This window comes from Nilaparvata lugens, chromosome 4 (assembly GCF_014356525.2).
Source record: "Nilaparvata lugens isolate BPH chromosome 4, ASM1435652v1, whole genome shotgun sequence".
NCBI classification, from domain to species: Eukaryota; Metazoa; Arthropoda; class Insecta; order Hemiptera; family Delphacidae; genus Nilaparvata; species Nilaparvata lugens.
In genome coordinates, this window is record NC_052507.1 from 18,014,093 (window position 1) to 18,028,594 (window position 14,502).

Sequence of the window (14,502 nt, forward strand, 5' to 3'; positions counted from 1 at the left end):
ACGAAGTTTATTCCAGTAGTTTCTAGTAATATTTTATTACATGAGAGAAAGAATTATCGTACCACAAATCGTTAGTATTATTATAATAAATTATAGCCATTATATTAGGTAGGGAATGAAGTGTGATTTAGTATTTTTAAATAGTTTCCTTCATCTTCTTTGGTGTTATTCTCAATAATTTTTAAATTAATAAATAACGTGATCTGGCTGGCTCAGGTCTGTTGTCAGAGTTTTCAGGCCGCACTCATTAATTTCATGGGGTGTTTACGCTTTCCAAACATTTGAAGCTAATTAAAAAATATCAATGAAACCTGCTTGTATACGCTTGCTGTAGGAACGCATGTAATTCAAGTCAATTTGCTACTATCAAAAATTTAAAGGTTTGTTCTAAGCTCCAAGCTCAATAATATATAATCTTTGTCGATGTGTTTGGATGAAATTATGAAATGGGTCCACATCATTTCGCTGTTTAAATGAGTGAAGTGAATCGATCAATGTTACATTTGAATAATTTTAGAAACACAATGTGTGCTGCATTCTGCATTGATTTTGCAAATCACAAAAATGTCAAATTTTCATTAGCAGAAAGCTATTCTGTTGTGGATGTTTTTCGGTCCTCTTTTTTGTGGACTTATGTTTTGCGCTTAGCCTTTTGAATGTGAGTTGCGTCCAATAAACAGACATCGCTCTTGCTTTTTCATCGGTCCTCTATTCAATCTTGAAAAAATATCGGTCCGCTATAATTTCTGCGTCCGCTCATGAAATGAAGAGTTTTTTCAACAAATACGCATGCCATCGATCCATCGATTCTATTACTCTTACTTAGAACGTTTCTGTTATCCAAAACTAATTATCATTCGCTATTATTTTATGAATCGAACTTCTATCAGATAAATGAAATCAAAATGAAGGTTCAATGACAAATCAAATAGGGACTCTTTTATTTCTTCATCCATCGCTCTCAGCACCCAATGCAATTAATTATTGCTCTAAATTCACAAATTTATACACCGATGAACTATTTAAAAACATTCCTGAATCATGTGTATCAAGTGTAATGTGAATTAATTAGCGAAGCTTTTTATTCTTTAGTCGTGCCGTTACCTATCATTCAGATAAGATGAAATGCATTATTTTTCATTCATTCATGTATTGATTTATTGAATGGATTAAACAAATGGGTAAATGGGTTCATACAAAATTACAACAGATTTGTAAAATCATGCGCCTGTTTCTCCCGTTTGAAATACTGGACTTAGCCGCCTGAGCGAACTGAACTAGTCACCATTAATATTATTTGTTGCATTAAAATTGCTTCCCGGTGGAACTCATCTAAAAAAATTATATTTGTGCACACCAGTGTAATTCGTATGATGGCTATCTTGTCACTATAAAAAGCCTAAGAACAGGTTTTTTTCGTGCCAGGTTTTTCAAATTTTCACAGAATTGCTCGCCTTCAGTAAATAACTGACAACCTTTTGCTGGGATCACCCCGGTTTCGCCTTCCCCTGTCCCTCAAATCTCAAGTTGGGCTTGAGGGCGAACATTTTGGTAAATTTCTACCTAAGAGTAAAAAAATAAATTCGTATGGCTTTTGTTGGTGGGGAGTTCCCTTTCGGGAATGTTCCACCGCCTGAATATATAATTTAAGCCGTCAATGGGCCTTACGACTGTCATACTTCAGCCGGGACCGACAGTTTAACGTGCCCATCCGATAACACGGGAGTGATCTGGTTAAAAAACTTTTGGTAATGAGAGGGATACTGCCTTGTTAATGCAAAACAACAAATAGGTGAGTCCATTGATCACTACTATTCTGAACTAAAAAGATTAAGCTTATCATGTAACTTCACTAGAGTGTCAGCCGAAGAAAACAAAAACGAGCATATTAGAGATGCTCTTGTTTCAGGGTTATGTTCTATTGAAATTAAAGAGAAACTTTTTCAACAAGGAGATTTGAGTCTACAAGAAACCGTTTCCCAAGCACGTGTTCTTGAATCCGCAAAAACATATGCCGACTCCTTTAAAAGTACTTGTTATACAAACTCTGTTGAAGAAAATAAAAACATAAGCTTGAGTGAATCTTTCTCAGATGTTAATGCTGTAACCCAAAATCGACAGGCAATTGTAGAGAAATCCGTTCAATGCCAACGTTGCGGATATAAAAAACACTCAAATTCTCAAGAATGTCCTGCAATAGGAAAGACTTGTCATAAATGTTCCCGAATTGGACACTTTTCCCATGTGTGTAAAAGTAAAACGCTCAAAGAAAAACTAACTACGTCAACTATTACTGCAGCTGGTATAGCCAGTAATCTTTCTAAAGCTACAATTATTGTTTCGGTGAATGGAATAAATACACCAGCTCTACAATTAATGAAGAGTTTACTTATTTCAATAATAATTTACCTAAGAGTGTAAGAATTGTACTGGAAGGCGGATAGTGATTGACTGATAGGGGGCTCATATTTTTATTCGAATCAAATTAAATCAAATAGTTCTTTATTTATCATTGCATTCATACAATATAAATAGTGTCACAATATAAATAATAATTCACAATAATCAGTTTAGGAAGTCTTGTATACTATATGGGCTGATTGAAATTAAATATTTTTTCAATTCTTTCTTAAAATCTGCACCATCCTTCTCTTTGATATTGATTGACAGCCGATTGAAAAACTTAGCTCCCATGTAGGAGGGGCGTTTTTCAAAGAATTGCCTCCTATGTTGTCGAAGCTTACGTTCTTCTTGAGCGGGTATGATATTGATGATTGACATATCCTTCATTTTTCAACTTTAGTCAGAATACATTCCATTATATAGAGTCCATAGACGTTTAAGATGTTGAGGCTTTTAAATTTCTCTCGTACAGACCTTCTGAAACCTAACCTTAAGATTATTCTAACTGCTTTATTCTGTAATATAAATAATTTTTTCAAGTTTCTAAGAGATGTTCCTCCATAGAGACCTATTCCAAAAGACAGGTGAGAATTAATGTTGGCGAAGTAGATGGTTCTCAGTGTTGTCTGGCTGCAATAATTGGACAACACCCTGAGTGAATAGAGGCCAGAGTTCATCTTCTTCAATACACCATCCACGTGGAAATTCCAAGACAATCGTTGGTCTATTGTCAATCCCAGGAACTTTGACTTTGAGGATTCCTGAATCAATTGACCATGAACGGCGAAGTCAGTCTCCTCACTCTCGCGAATTCCAGCTGAGAACTTTATGGCCTATCATTTAGTTGTATTCAGTCTTAGACAATGATCCTTGAAGAATTTGACAATCTGAAGCAGAGCTATATTAGCGCGCTCCTCAAGCTCTTCCTCTGAATCACCAGCCACATTCAGTGTGGTATCGTCAGCATATATACACAGCTGCACATGTGAGTTTCGCGGTAACAAAACTAAAGGAAGATCCTTCAAGTAAATGATGAAGAGAATTGGGCCTAAAATAGATCCTTGAGGAACACCTTGAGTAACCTTCTTAGTTCCGATTTCAAGACTTCAAATCTATCATTGATCCTTCTTCTCACTGTCACATATTGCGTTCTACTGGAAATATAGGATCGCATCCACTGCAGATGCCTGCCTACCAGTCACCCCACATGAATGCAGCTTCTGAAGCAGTATACAATGAGACACCGACTCGAAAGCTTTGGTTAGGTCCATCAGAATTGATGCTGTACGACGACCTGTGTCAACCTGCTCAATAATCCATTCAATACTACTGACCGCTGCTGTCATTACTGTTTTTTTTCGCTGAAAACCATGCTGTTCCTCGTCAATCAAATTGTATTTACCTTCTACCTTTGCATTAAATACATTGATCCAGTTTTCTAAAGACAATATATATGTTGTAATGTTACACATTTCAAAATAGGCGCTCAAAATAGATTATGATTCAAAATAGGCGCTCATACCCATTATTGATAATAAATTATAAATGAATAAATTATAATTAAATAAATCTGTTTCAAATTTAGAAATAATGAAATAATGTTTCTGTTTGAATTTAGAAATAATATTATTATTATATAATCTTTTATGAACCTAAGAGGAACAGACATGAATTTAGAGGTTATGGCAAACAGGAAAAAGGACGTTTTGATTTTGAGAGTGAGAGAGACATGTTGTGGACTTTTGCTTTGTGAATAAATCTGTTTCAAACAAAGATAAAATATGGTGAGTTTTCTTTTATGTATTTAGTGATGTGATGTGTATTGTGTCAAATGAAAAAAAGGACACAGTGCAAATATGGTACCCCTGTCAGTGACATTTTACAGAAATTACGGTTGTAAGTACATGTAATGAACCCTACAAAACCTGGTGAAGAACCGATGCTAACCACTGTGGTAATCTATTTTGAGTGTGAGGGTGTGAAATATCAAACAGGTTGTGTATTACAGAATATTATTTAATAGTTTTGGCCTTATGCACAAATACTTTCTAAGAAGTACGAAAATGGCAAATATTAATAGCAATGAAACTGCTGTTGATACAGTGACCTTAGGAGAAAATGAATCTCAAAGTTCTTTTGATTTGACCTTGACTGAGTCACAAGACTCCTATGAATCCTATGATAGGGTTGAAATCAATCTTAATGAAAATGTAGTTCACGAAAAAGTAGGCTCTTCTATCGTAAATAGAGAAACCCAGCCTAGTTCAGATAACAGTGATTTCGACATGAGAGCATTTCTGATGTCAATGGCACAAGATATGAGACAACAAACACAAAAAATTGAACAAATGGATAATAAGTTTGAACAAATGGATAATAAGTTTGATGCTAAGTTTAACAGAATAGAAGAGCAACATAAAGTTTTCAAGGAATGTTATTTGCAATTGAATAAGGATGTAAATGTATTACAGAATAGAACCAAAAATATTCAAGGCCAAATCACCGACATTGACATGAAGTATAATAAGGAAGTGGATAGGTTAAGTCAAAAGACTATTGTGTTAGAGCAGAACTTGAGGAAGGTTAGTTTAGTACATGAGCAAACTTATTTGAAGCAAAATGAAGTAGAAAGTAAACATGGTCAAGACATTGCTAAGATTTATCATAACATGACTAACATTGATGATAAAATTGAGATCCAAAAGAATGAAATGAAAAATGTAAAGCAGAATCTAGAACAACTTGAGAAAGGAATAGTTGAAAAGTTGAGTTCGACTTCTTTCCCTGCTAGTAGTCAGGTCAATTACCAGCCTGATAGACATGATTTCCTAATGAATATTAATTCTAGAAACCCAATGACTTTTATCCACAGTTTGACAGCATATCTGGATAGAAACAACATTACCCGTTGGGAAAAAATAAAGGGGATAATTGAGAACAATTTCAATCAGAACTCGAATCACAGACAATGGTGGGAGTATGTACAAGTAGACTTGACCAGTTTCTCTCAATTTAAGGATAGATTTATTGATCGTATGTGGTCACCAGCCATACAATCTAAAATCAAGGTTAGGTTAAGTGGTGAAAAATTCCAACCAGGTAGAGGCCAGAGCCTTACCGAATATTTTATATCAAGATACAATATTGCAAGGAACTTTGTACCAGCTTTAGAGTCAAGTGTAGTTTTCACAATGTTGATAGGACACTTTGATGATGTTATCACCTCAGCGGCAATAGTGAGAAACGCTAAGGACCCTGATGCATTTCTTCAAGTATTGAATGACTTTGTTGATCAAGAACAATACAGGCCCAGTCCATCTGCTGCAAAAAATATGAATTGTGATAATCAAATGGAACCAAATAGGAATTTGCCTAAAATGCAATTTGAAAATGTAAATGGGTATAATGGACAGTTGAATTTCATGATTCCACCACCATTCATTCCGCAACTATCTAGTGAAGGTTTTCCAAATGCAAATCATAACAGACAACCCTCCTATTCAAATAATAATTACAGAAATCATCGTAATCATCCAAATCAACAAGGAAACCGGAATCATAGGAGTAATTATAATGGAGGTCCGAATTATGGCCATGATTTTAAGCAAAACTATAATGGGAACAAGAGTAATTTCATGCCCATGCATGCCCATGGACCCCAACAAAATGTGCAACCAATGTATTCACCCACACCAAACTTCTATCAACATTCTGGACCGGTATCTTTCCCAGTGAACAACCAACAGAATAATGCTAACAAGAGTTTAAACTAATAAAGGGGCGGCGAAAAAAAATTCCTGACTGTCCCGCTGTAATAGGTTCGCCCAGCTTTGACACCCATTTAGACATAAATAAAATAGCTATAGATTCATCTTCTAATGAAGCGGAAAATCCCAGTTTAAATGAAATTAGTAGCCATCAAGATAATCACATCAGTAAAACAATATCAGAAAGAAATCATATGGATAAAATGCCTACTATTTACAAAACTCCAAAATTCATGGATTCTGATAAACTGGAGCAATATCTGTTCAAAATTCACAAACAATTTGAAGATGAATTCCAAACAGAGAAGACATTATTTCAACAGTTTAATGATAGGATAAATGACCAAGTTGGAGAAGTGTCTCATTCAGACAGGGAAAAATCAGAACTGGAAATTACCTCAAATGAAATTATTGAACAACCACTAATCACCAATGAAAACGTTGATATTCTTATACAGGAGCCAAATGCTGGAGTAAACAATCCTATTGATAAAATTGTTATAGATTCAGTGAATAATATTGCTGATAAAGACACTGAAGAAGAAATAGTGAAAATACATTGTATGTTTAGTGATCTTTTAGAGGAAAATGAAAATACTATTCCTCAAGGATATGAATTAGCTGAGATTAAGGTTTCCATTTTCAACAAAGAATATAATTTGATAATAGATAGTGGTTCAGAAGTAAATGTCATTAATGAAAAATTAGTTCAAGAGATGAGAGAAGAGGAAGTGAAATTAAATCTTGTCCCTGCTCCAAATGTGAGCATAGTTGTAGCCACAGGTAATCGCTCTAGAAAAGTGAGTAAGCAGGTCATGTTGGAAGTTGTATTTGATAATCTGAAAATTCCTATAGTTTTCTTAATTGTTCCAGACCTAAACGTAGAAGTATTAGTAGGATGTGATTTTCTCAAAGAAGTAGGCGCTGTAGTTGACTTTAATCAAGATGCCTTGTTCATGAAAAACCGTTGCTTTCCTTTCTTATGTAAGGACACTATAAAATATAATCGGTTGTTTAATATCAATGTCAAAAAGGAAATTGAGAGTTTTGATGAGTTATGGAAACAGCAGATAAATGATGTCAAAAGAGAACTAAAAAATGAACCCCTTCATTTAGTAAATAAATTAATAGACGTTTTTGAGCAAAATAAGGATATATTTTCCGATTCTCCTGGATCAGCAAGGGATTGTGTTTGTGAATTAAAAATAAAAGGCAATGTACAATTAAACCGAAAAAGTTACCCAATTCCATATCAATATCGTGACGAGGTACGAAAAGAAATTAAAAAAATGTTGGACCAAAAAATAATAGAACCTGCCAATTCTCCTTACACTAACCCTATGGTAGTCGTTAAAAAACCTAACGGTTCTCTGAGATTATGTATTGATGGCAGACACCTTTCTGCTTACATTGAGAAAAGTTATACTGAACCTGAACCCATTGAAAGTTTATTAATTCGATTTAATAAGTGTAATTTCTTGAGCTCATTAGATCTTACACAATCCTACAATCAAATCAAACTAGCTGAAGGTAGTAAAAAGTATCTTGCATTCAATGTTTTTGGTCAGAGTTACCAATATACTCATCTGCCATTTGGACTCACAATCAGTGGATCCGAATTTATTCGTTGTCTTTATCAGGTACTTGGTGATGATGTCACCCAGTTTCTCATTGCTTATGTGGACGACCTTGCTATAAGTAGCGAAACCTTGGAGCAACACATAGAAAGGGTCGAGCTTGTATTAAGAAAATTGAAAGATGGTAACCTTAAGTTGAAGCTTAACAAATCAAAATTCATAGCCGATAAAATCAAGTATCTAGGATTTTTCATAAGTAAAAATGGTATAGAAGTAGATCATTCTAAAATGGATGCTATCCAACAGTTTCCTACTCCTACAAATTTGAAACAATTACAAACTGGTGATGTAAATTTACATAAGTTTTATTCAGTTCATGATGATTTATTATTTATTAGGAAATCGAAAAGAAATAAATTTTGGAAAGTCTGTGTTCCCTCTCACCTTTATGAAGACCTCATCATTGAATTTCATGAACGCTCAGGTCATGTAGGCATATCCAAAACTAACAGGGCCATAGAAGAAACATTTTATATCAAGAATAGCTACCGCCTTGTCACCAAAATAATACAATATTGTGAGAAATGTCAATTGGTAAAATCCTCTAATCAAAAGAAAACTCTAGAAATGCACACCATCTTGTCAGATAAGAAAAATCACAAAGTATTTGTCGACGTGTATGGCGAATTGCCAGGAGGTCGCTACCGATGGATGTGCATAATACATGATGGCTTCACCAAGTTCACCAAATTGTATCCATTAGTCAAAGCAAACGCAGTTAGTTTAGTTAAGGCAGTGAAACAATATGTTAGAAACTATGGAACATTTGACTCAATAATTAGTGACAATGGTACTTGCTTCCAGAGTAAGACTTGGAAAGACTCTATGGATGAGTTAGGGATCAAGTATCATTACATTTCGATTTACCACCCTCAGTCTAATCTTAGCGAGCGACCTCTCAAAGAAGTTAACCGCATATTACGTACCTATGTACCAGAAAATCAACATCATTTATGGTACAAATATTTGAACAAGGTGGAGTATGTTTTGAACTATAACTTCCATGAGGCCACCAATAATATCCCGATTGAATTAATGTTAAATAATAAGTTGTCTCACATTGTGTTCAAATACATTAAGTACCCTCTTGATAACAGATTTGAATTAGAAGAGGAGAATTTACGGAATAAAAGAATATTTTATCGTATGAAAAATCGAGGCACAATCCGACGATACAAACATCAGATGAACAATAAGAAACGAGTTGTGTACAAAATAAATGATCTTGTGTTGACAAATAATTATGTATTATCTAGTAAATTTAAAAAGTTTTCGGCCAAGTTGTGCCCAAAATACAAGGGTCCATTTTTGATTTTGAATGACCTAGGTAAGGGATGTTTTCAGTTGAAAGAGTTGTCATCAGGAAAGATTTCTAAAGTAAATCAATTTATGATGAAGCCATTCCGACAAAGGAATAATCGAAACAATTAATTAAAGGTTGTTATCATCTTTCCATTAATGTGTCCTAGCTCTTTATTATGTAAGTTTTTTATAGTTGAACATTGTATAAATTGTCACAAGATTATGAATGTAAAAATATATCCTTAAACATGAAATATTCTTACTTATCAGTAGGAAAACTTGAATTATATTCTCTTGTATTTGTATGAAATTAATGAATAACTATTCAAAATTAGTCAGCTATCAATGGTGTTATAATGTCATGCAACAATTGTTGAAGTTTTTTTTTATTAATAATATATCTCGTGAGAATCATATAATATTCATAAGAACTTACAAAGCATTTAAAAAAGAAATTTGCATGATTTTTGACTGGTTACATATCAATTTGATTTCTTATTTATTCAGCATTAAATTTAGAATCAATTGAAATTATGTTAGATGAAGATCATTTCAGTGGGGAGTCGATTGATACTGTGTTAGTGGCAATTGTGTAACTTGTTGTGTATGATTTGTTGAACAGACATAATAGTTGGCTTGTAGTAGAAATGGATATGGTTTACAGTTATCGCTTATAGAGGAAGTAATTTAATAATTACTACCTAAAAAAGCAGTAATGAGTTTTTTTTTTTTTGAGGGCATAAATCTTGATAAAATAGATCCTAACCAAAAAAATGGAGGGTGCTCATCATATTATTGTGGATTGATAATAAAAATATGGATAGAGAATAGTTGTGTCATGTTAAGTAACGTTTGTGCTGGATAAACACAAAGAGTTGGATAACACACTAATATCATGTTTTCAATGAGATACCATGACTGTTGATGAGATATTTCTAATTCAAAATTGAAATAAAGTTGAAATCTTAGATTGGAGACAACAGTTCTCAGAATAGTGAAATGCTGATTAATGTTTCATGAATATTTTTTTATGAAAGGAATTGATGTATGGATGAATTTCTATAGAGGCAGCTAATAGTTTTTTTTTTCATATATGTTTGCATTGTGTAGTTGATTGTTATATTATCATTATAATCTCAAATTAAAAGAACCCAAGCGAAAAAGGGGATTGAATTTTTAGTAATATGTACTTTATATGTGTTAGATTATTAAGCTGTCAGGATAGAGGTTTATTGCTGTGTAAGATTTCTTGTTTTCATTGATTGATTATAGATTGTAATTTCTTGTCGTTGAAATAAACAATGAATCGATTTTTATTTCAAGAGAACATAATAAAAGTATATATATATATGATTCAAAAAATTGTTGATTCAGTATTAATATGGTATGCTTCAAAAATAGAGATATGTAACTTAGTATATTGAATGAAAGATAGCATTCTTTATTGGTAATTCAAAATTACTTTTTCATTTATTGATTATGAGTTAAGACCCTATTTGTCCATTATATTATAATATTATCCTTAATGAGTAAGATTTGTTATGTTATCTCAGTTCTTAGCAGTGGAATTGACTCTTTTCATTAATTTCTCCAGTAATGATTGTATCCCTCTGAACAATTAGTTGATTTATTTTCATGTGTTTGAGCGCAAGTAGTTGAAATATTCTTTGATAACTAATTTACTAATCTTTTACATATTTTTTCATCCGTTTCTTAAATGACTAGAAAATTACATACTACAAATTAAAATTTGAGTGAATTATAATCATTTTTTACATGAAAGTCTGTGAGCTATTAAAAATTGTAATTAAAATTGAAAATGTTTGATAAGTTTTTAAATCATTTATGATTTGAATTTCAATTGTAATTAAATTTTTTGTTCGGATAGAGGGGAATTTGTAATGTTACACATTTCAAAATAGGCGCTCAAAATAGATTATGATTCAAAATAGGCGCTCATACCCATTATTGATAATAAATTATAAATGAATAAATTATAATTAAATAAATCTGTTTCAAATTTAGAAATAATGAAATAATGTTTCTGTTTGAATTTAGAAATAATATTATTATTATATAATCTTTTATGAACCTAAGAGGAACAGACATGAATTTAGAGGTTATGGCAAACAGGAAAAAGGACGTTTTGATTTTGAGAGTGAGATGTACATGTTGTGGACTTTTGCTTTGTGAATAAATCTGTTTCAAACAAAGATAAAATATGGTGAGTTTTCTTTTATGTATTTAGTGATGTGATGTGTATTGTGTCAAATGAAAAAAAGGACACAGTGCAATGTTCTTAAATGTCTCCATATTTGTTTTGGAGAATCTCTGGGTTCTCATTCTAATTAAACTATTATTATTTCTTTTCTCTTCTCCAACTCTGTATTCTAAAAGTTGAGCATCGTGGTCTGATAAACAGGTGTTTATCCCAGTTATCTTCACATTTTTATGTGGATTGTTTGTAAGAAAATTATCAAGCGCTGACTGTCGAGTTGGGCAAAATCTAGTTGCAAAGTTCACGATAGCAAGAGAGACCATAGCTTTTTAAAATGTTCTTCAGTTCAACTGAGGCTGGCGTATCATCTATATTAAAGTCACCGGCAATCAATACATGAGTATAATTTCTTGAGAGTAAGCTATAAGTAGTTCATCCAATTTATCGAGGAATATGTTTTTATTTGAGCATGGACTATGGTATATTCCCACTAACTCAATAAATTAATCATATTCAACTTGAAAGAACAAACAGCCAATTCAAACTGGAATTCTTGAATAAGATTATCAATTGAAGGGTTCGAGACCTTCTCCATGTTGACACCTCTTTTTGACAGAATCACAACGCCACCACCCTCTCTATTCACTCGAGCATACCATACCTCAGTCTTATAATTTGCTATATTCAACGTTTTTCATTTTATGTTCACTCAAAATCACAGCACACGGATTTATCTCGGATAGAACTATGTCCAGTGAGTCTATTCTTGATGGTAGATGAAATATATTTTGGTGAAAAATCGAGAAGTCACAAGTCATTGCGGGGTTCGAATTACAAATGATAGATTTCTCAGTTATATTGGCTGCAGATTGTTCATCTTTGTCAAGAACTTTACTTTTAAATTGTGGGATGCACGAAGGGGGTGGGATCCACTTCTAACGGTAACTACATCACAAACAATATATTAAAACGTAGGTAATAACTACTTCATAGAAGCATATTACCATCGCATTGGATTCATTAACAAACTAAACTTATACTCCAATTAATAAGCGTAATTAGTCGGTGGTTGATACGTGTAATATCTTCTGTGAGCACTAGTTGCGTTAATAAATTGGATTCTTAATTGGTTAAGTGTGGACACTGATTGTTCAGGCAAAGCTAGTTGCCGCGCTTTCGCGTATACAGACGAAGCACAAACATCGGCAACTTTACAAACAGTAATTGAATCGCCCGCCACCCACCACCCACCACCCAGTGGGACCAACTCACCACTCCACTCCGACACGGAATTATTGTTTAATTTAACCGGTTGTCGGCCTGCCTGTTGTGGCTTATTTTCCTCCTCGCTTGTTACAAACTGGCCAACGTCCTGTGTGCTGTCACACGATTTTCTATTTATTTCATTTCGATTCAAACCTGTGCTCCATGTTACTGATGGTAGGCTGGTACCATAGAGTAAAGAAAACTATAATTATCATCTCAAATTGACTTCATCTGTTTATTTACTTCATCAGATTTAGGCTACTTCATCTCTGATGGTACTGAACCAAAAGCTGGTACCACTGCTACTTCTAAAGGATGAAAAAATGAGAAACAGGTGTTGTCAATACCACTTTAATATCAACATCTGTGTCTCATTTTTTCATTATGGAGAAATACAACAATATCTCTTCAAAAACATAAATTACTTTTAAAGGATATTCGTTTGTCTTTTACTGAACAACTCCACATTTGCCGAGTTTTGTAACTATTCTCAGTATATATTTTTGAAAATAAAAATTTGTACTGTAATATTATGTCACTCAAATTCTCATCAGGTAGGCCTACAGGTTGCAATCCAGCTTATATGGGTTTTCCAGGTTAACATTTTGTGTAGGAATCCTTTCTGGATGGAACATATTGAGGTGTCCAGGTTATTGAATTAAATTCTTGAAGTTATTACATCCACAACTTTATTTGAATAACATAATATTTTTGTAATTCATATTAAAATTGAACACCACAACTACTTATTTCAAGTTATTAACTCAGCTATCAATTACCATCATTTTGAGTGGCTGTGATAATTTCAAATCTATACATTCAATATTTTTTATGAAATTTATTTGCTTTCAAATATTTTTTCACGTTATGGTAAAGATGAGTAAGGAATCCTGTCATTTTCCTGAGGTGTCCAGGTTATTGAATTAAATTCTTGAAGTTATTACATCCACAAATTTATTTGAATAACATAATATTTTTGTAATTCATCTTGAATGAAATTATGAATTTGTAGTTTTGATTAAGAAAAGTCTTTATCGATATGAATTATTTATTCAATCATTCTCACTCAAAAGATACAATACAAATTGTCACATATTGAAATTTGGATAGATAAATAAAAATCCCTAGCTGAAATATTTATAGGTCTGAGTAAAGTAACTGGTTAATATCGCCAAAGAGATAACATAAAGATTAGATAATATCAGATTGTCCTGGCTAAACTGTACAACAGCCTAAGAGGAATTGAAATAATTTTTTGCTAATATATAATATTATATAAAATATTGAAGGTTGAGGTTAGGCATAAACATTTAGTGATCGGCGACCTAATAATGATCGACCGAGCCATGCAACGTAGAATCTGACCAAACACCTTGGCAGAAATTTATTGTGGCAAAACGGTATGCAATTTGAGGAATAAAAGGTCTCACGTGGCTAATTATTATGATGCATAAAACAAATAATAACCTATAAAAAATTAACTAGCATGTAGAGAGCATATTTAAAAAACCTAATAAAAATAATTAAATGTACCGTATCCAGGAAATAGGAGGTTACCAGGCGCATGAATACTGAAATAATTTGCATGCACCAATCACATAATGGCAATTGATAGGTGGCAATAGTATGCCGATTCGAAAATATTTGTATATATTTCTACAAATAAATAGAATTTGTATAAAATTGTTGTATAGTCTATGTTTTGGATATGGCCTGAAGGAAAAGAAATTATTAAACATACAACATAAGTAATAATTTAATATTTTAGTACGGTCTATTTGAACCTTGAATGGTGGAGGACTAGGATATTCAAATTTTATGTAAATTTAGAAATCGGAAATGAGAGTTGTAAAATTGAGAAAGGAGAACCAACACTCGCCTGCCAAATGCCACCATGAGAGGTCCCTAA

General features: G+C 32.9%; 1 protein-coding gene across 1 annotated transcript; it reads left to right on the top strand.

Moving 5' to 3' along the window:
* The first annotated feature begins 4,404 nt into the window (after positions 1 to 4,404).
* On the top strand, positions 4,405 to 11,137 carry LOC120351024 (probable serine/threonine-protein kinase fhkB). The gene is made up of 2 exons (XM_039426832.1): positions 4,405 to 4,750; positions 5,324 to 11,137. Exons 1-2 carry the CDS (start codon positions 4,437 to 4,439, stop codon positions 6,174 to 6,176), a joined length of 1,167 nt encoding a protein of 388 aa, XP_039282766.1. The 5' UTR covers positions 4,405 to 4,436; the 3' UTR covers positions 6,177 to 11,137.
* The last annotated feature ends 3,365 nt before the right edge of the window (positions 11,138 to 14,502 follow it).

Coding starts and splice junctions, on each gene's coding strand:
- LOC120351024 (XM_039426832.1), top strand. CDS start 4,437: ATGCACAAATACTTTCTAAGAAGTACGAAAATGGCAAATATTAATAGC. Junction 4,751..5,323: donor CAAACACAAAAAATTGAACA/AATGGATAATAA, acceptor TTGGGAAAAAAT/AAAGGGGATAATTGAGAACA.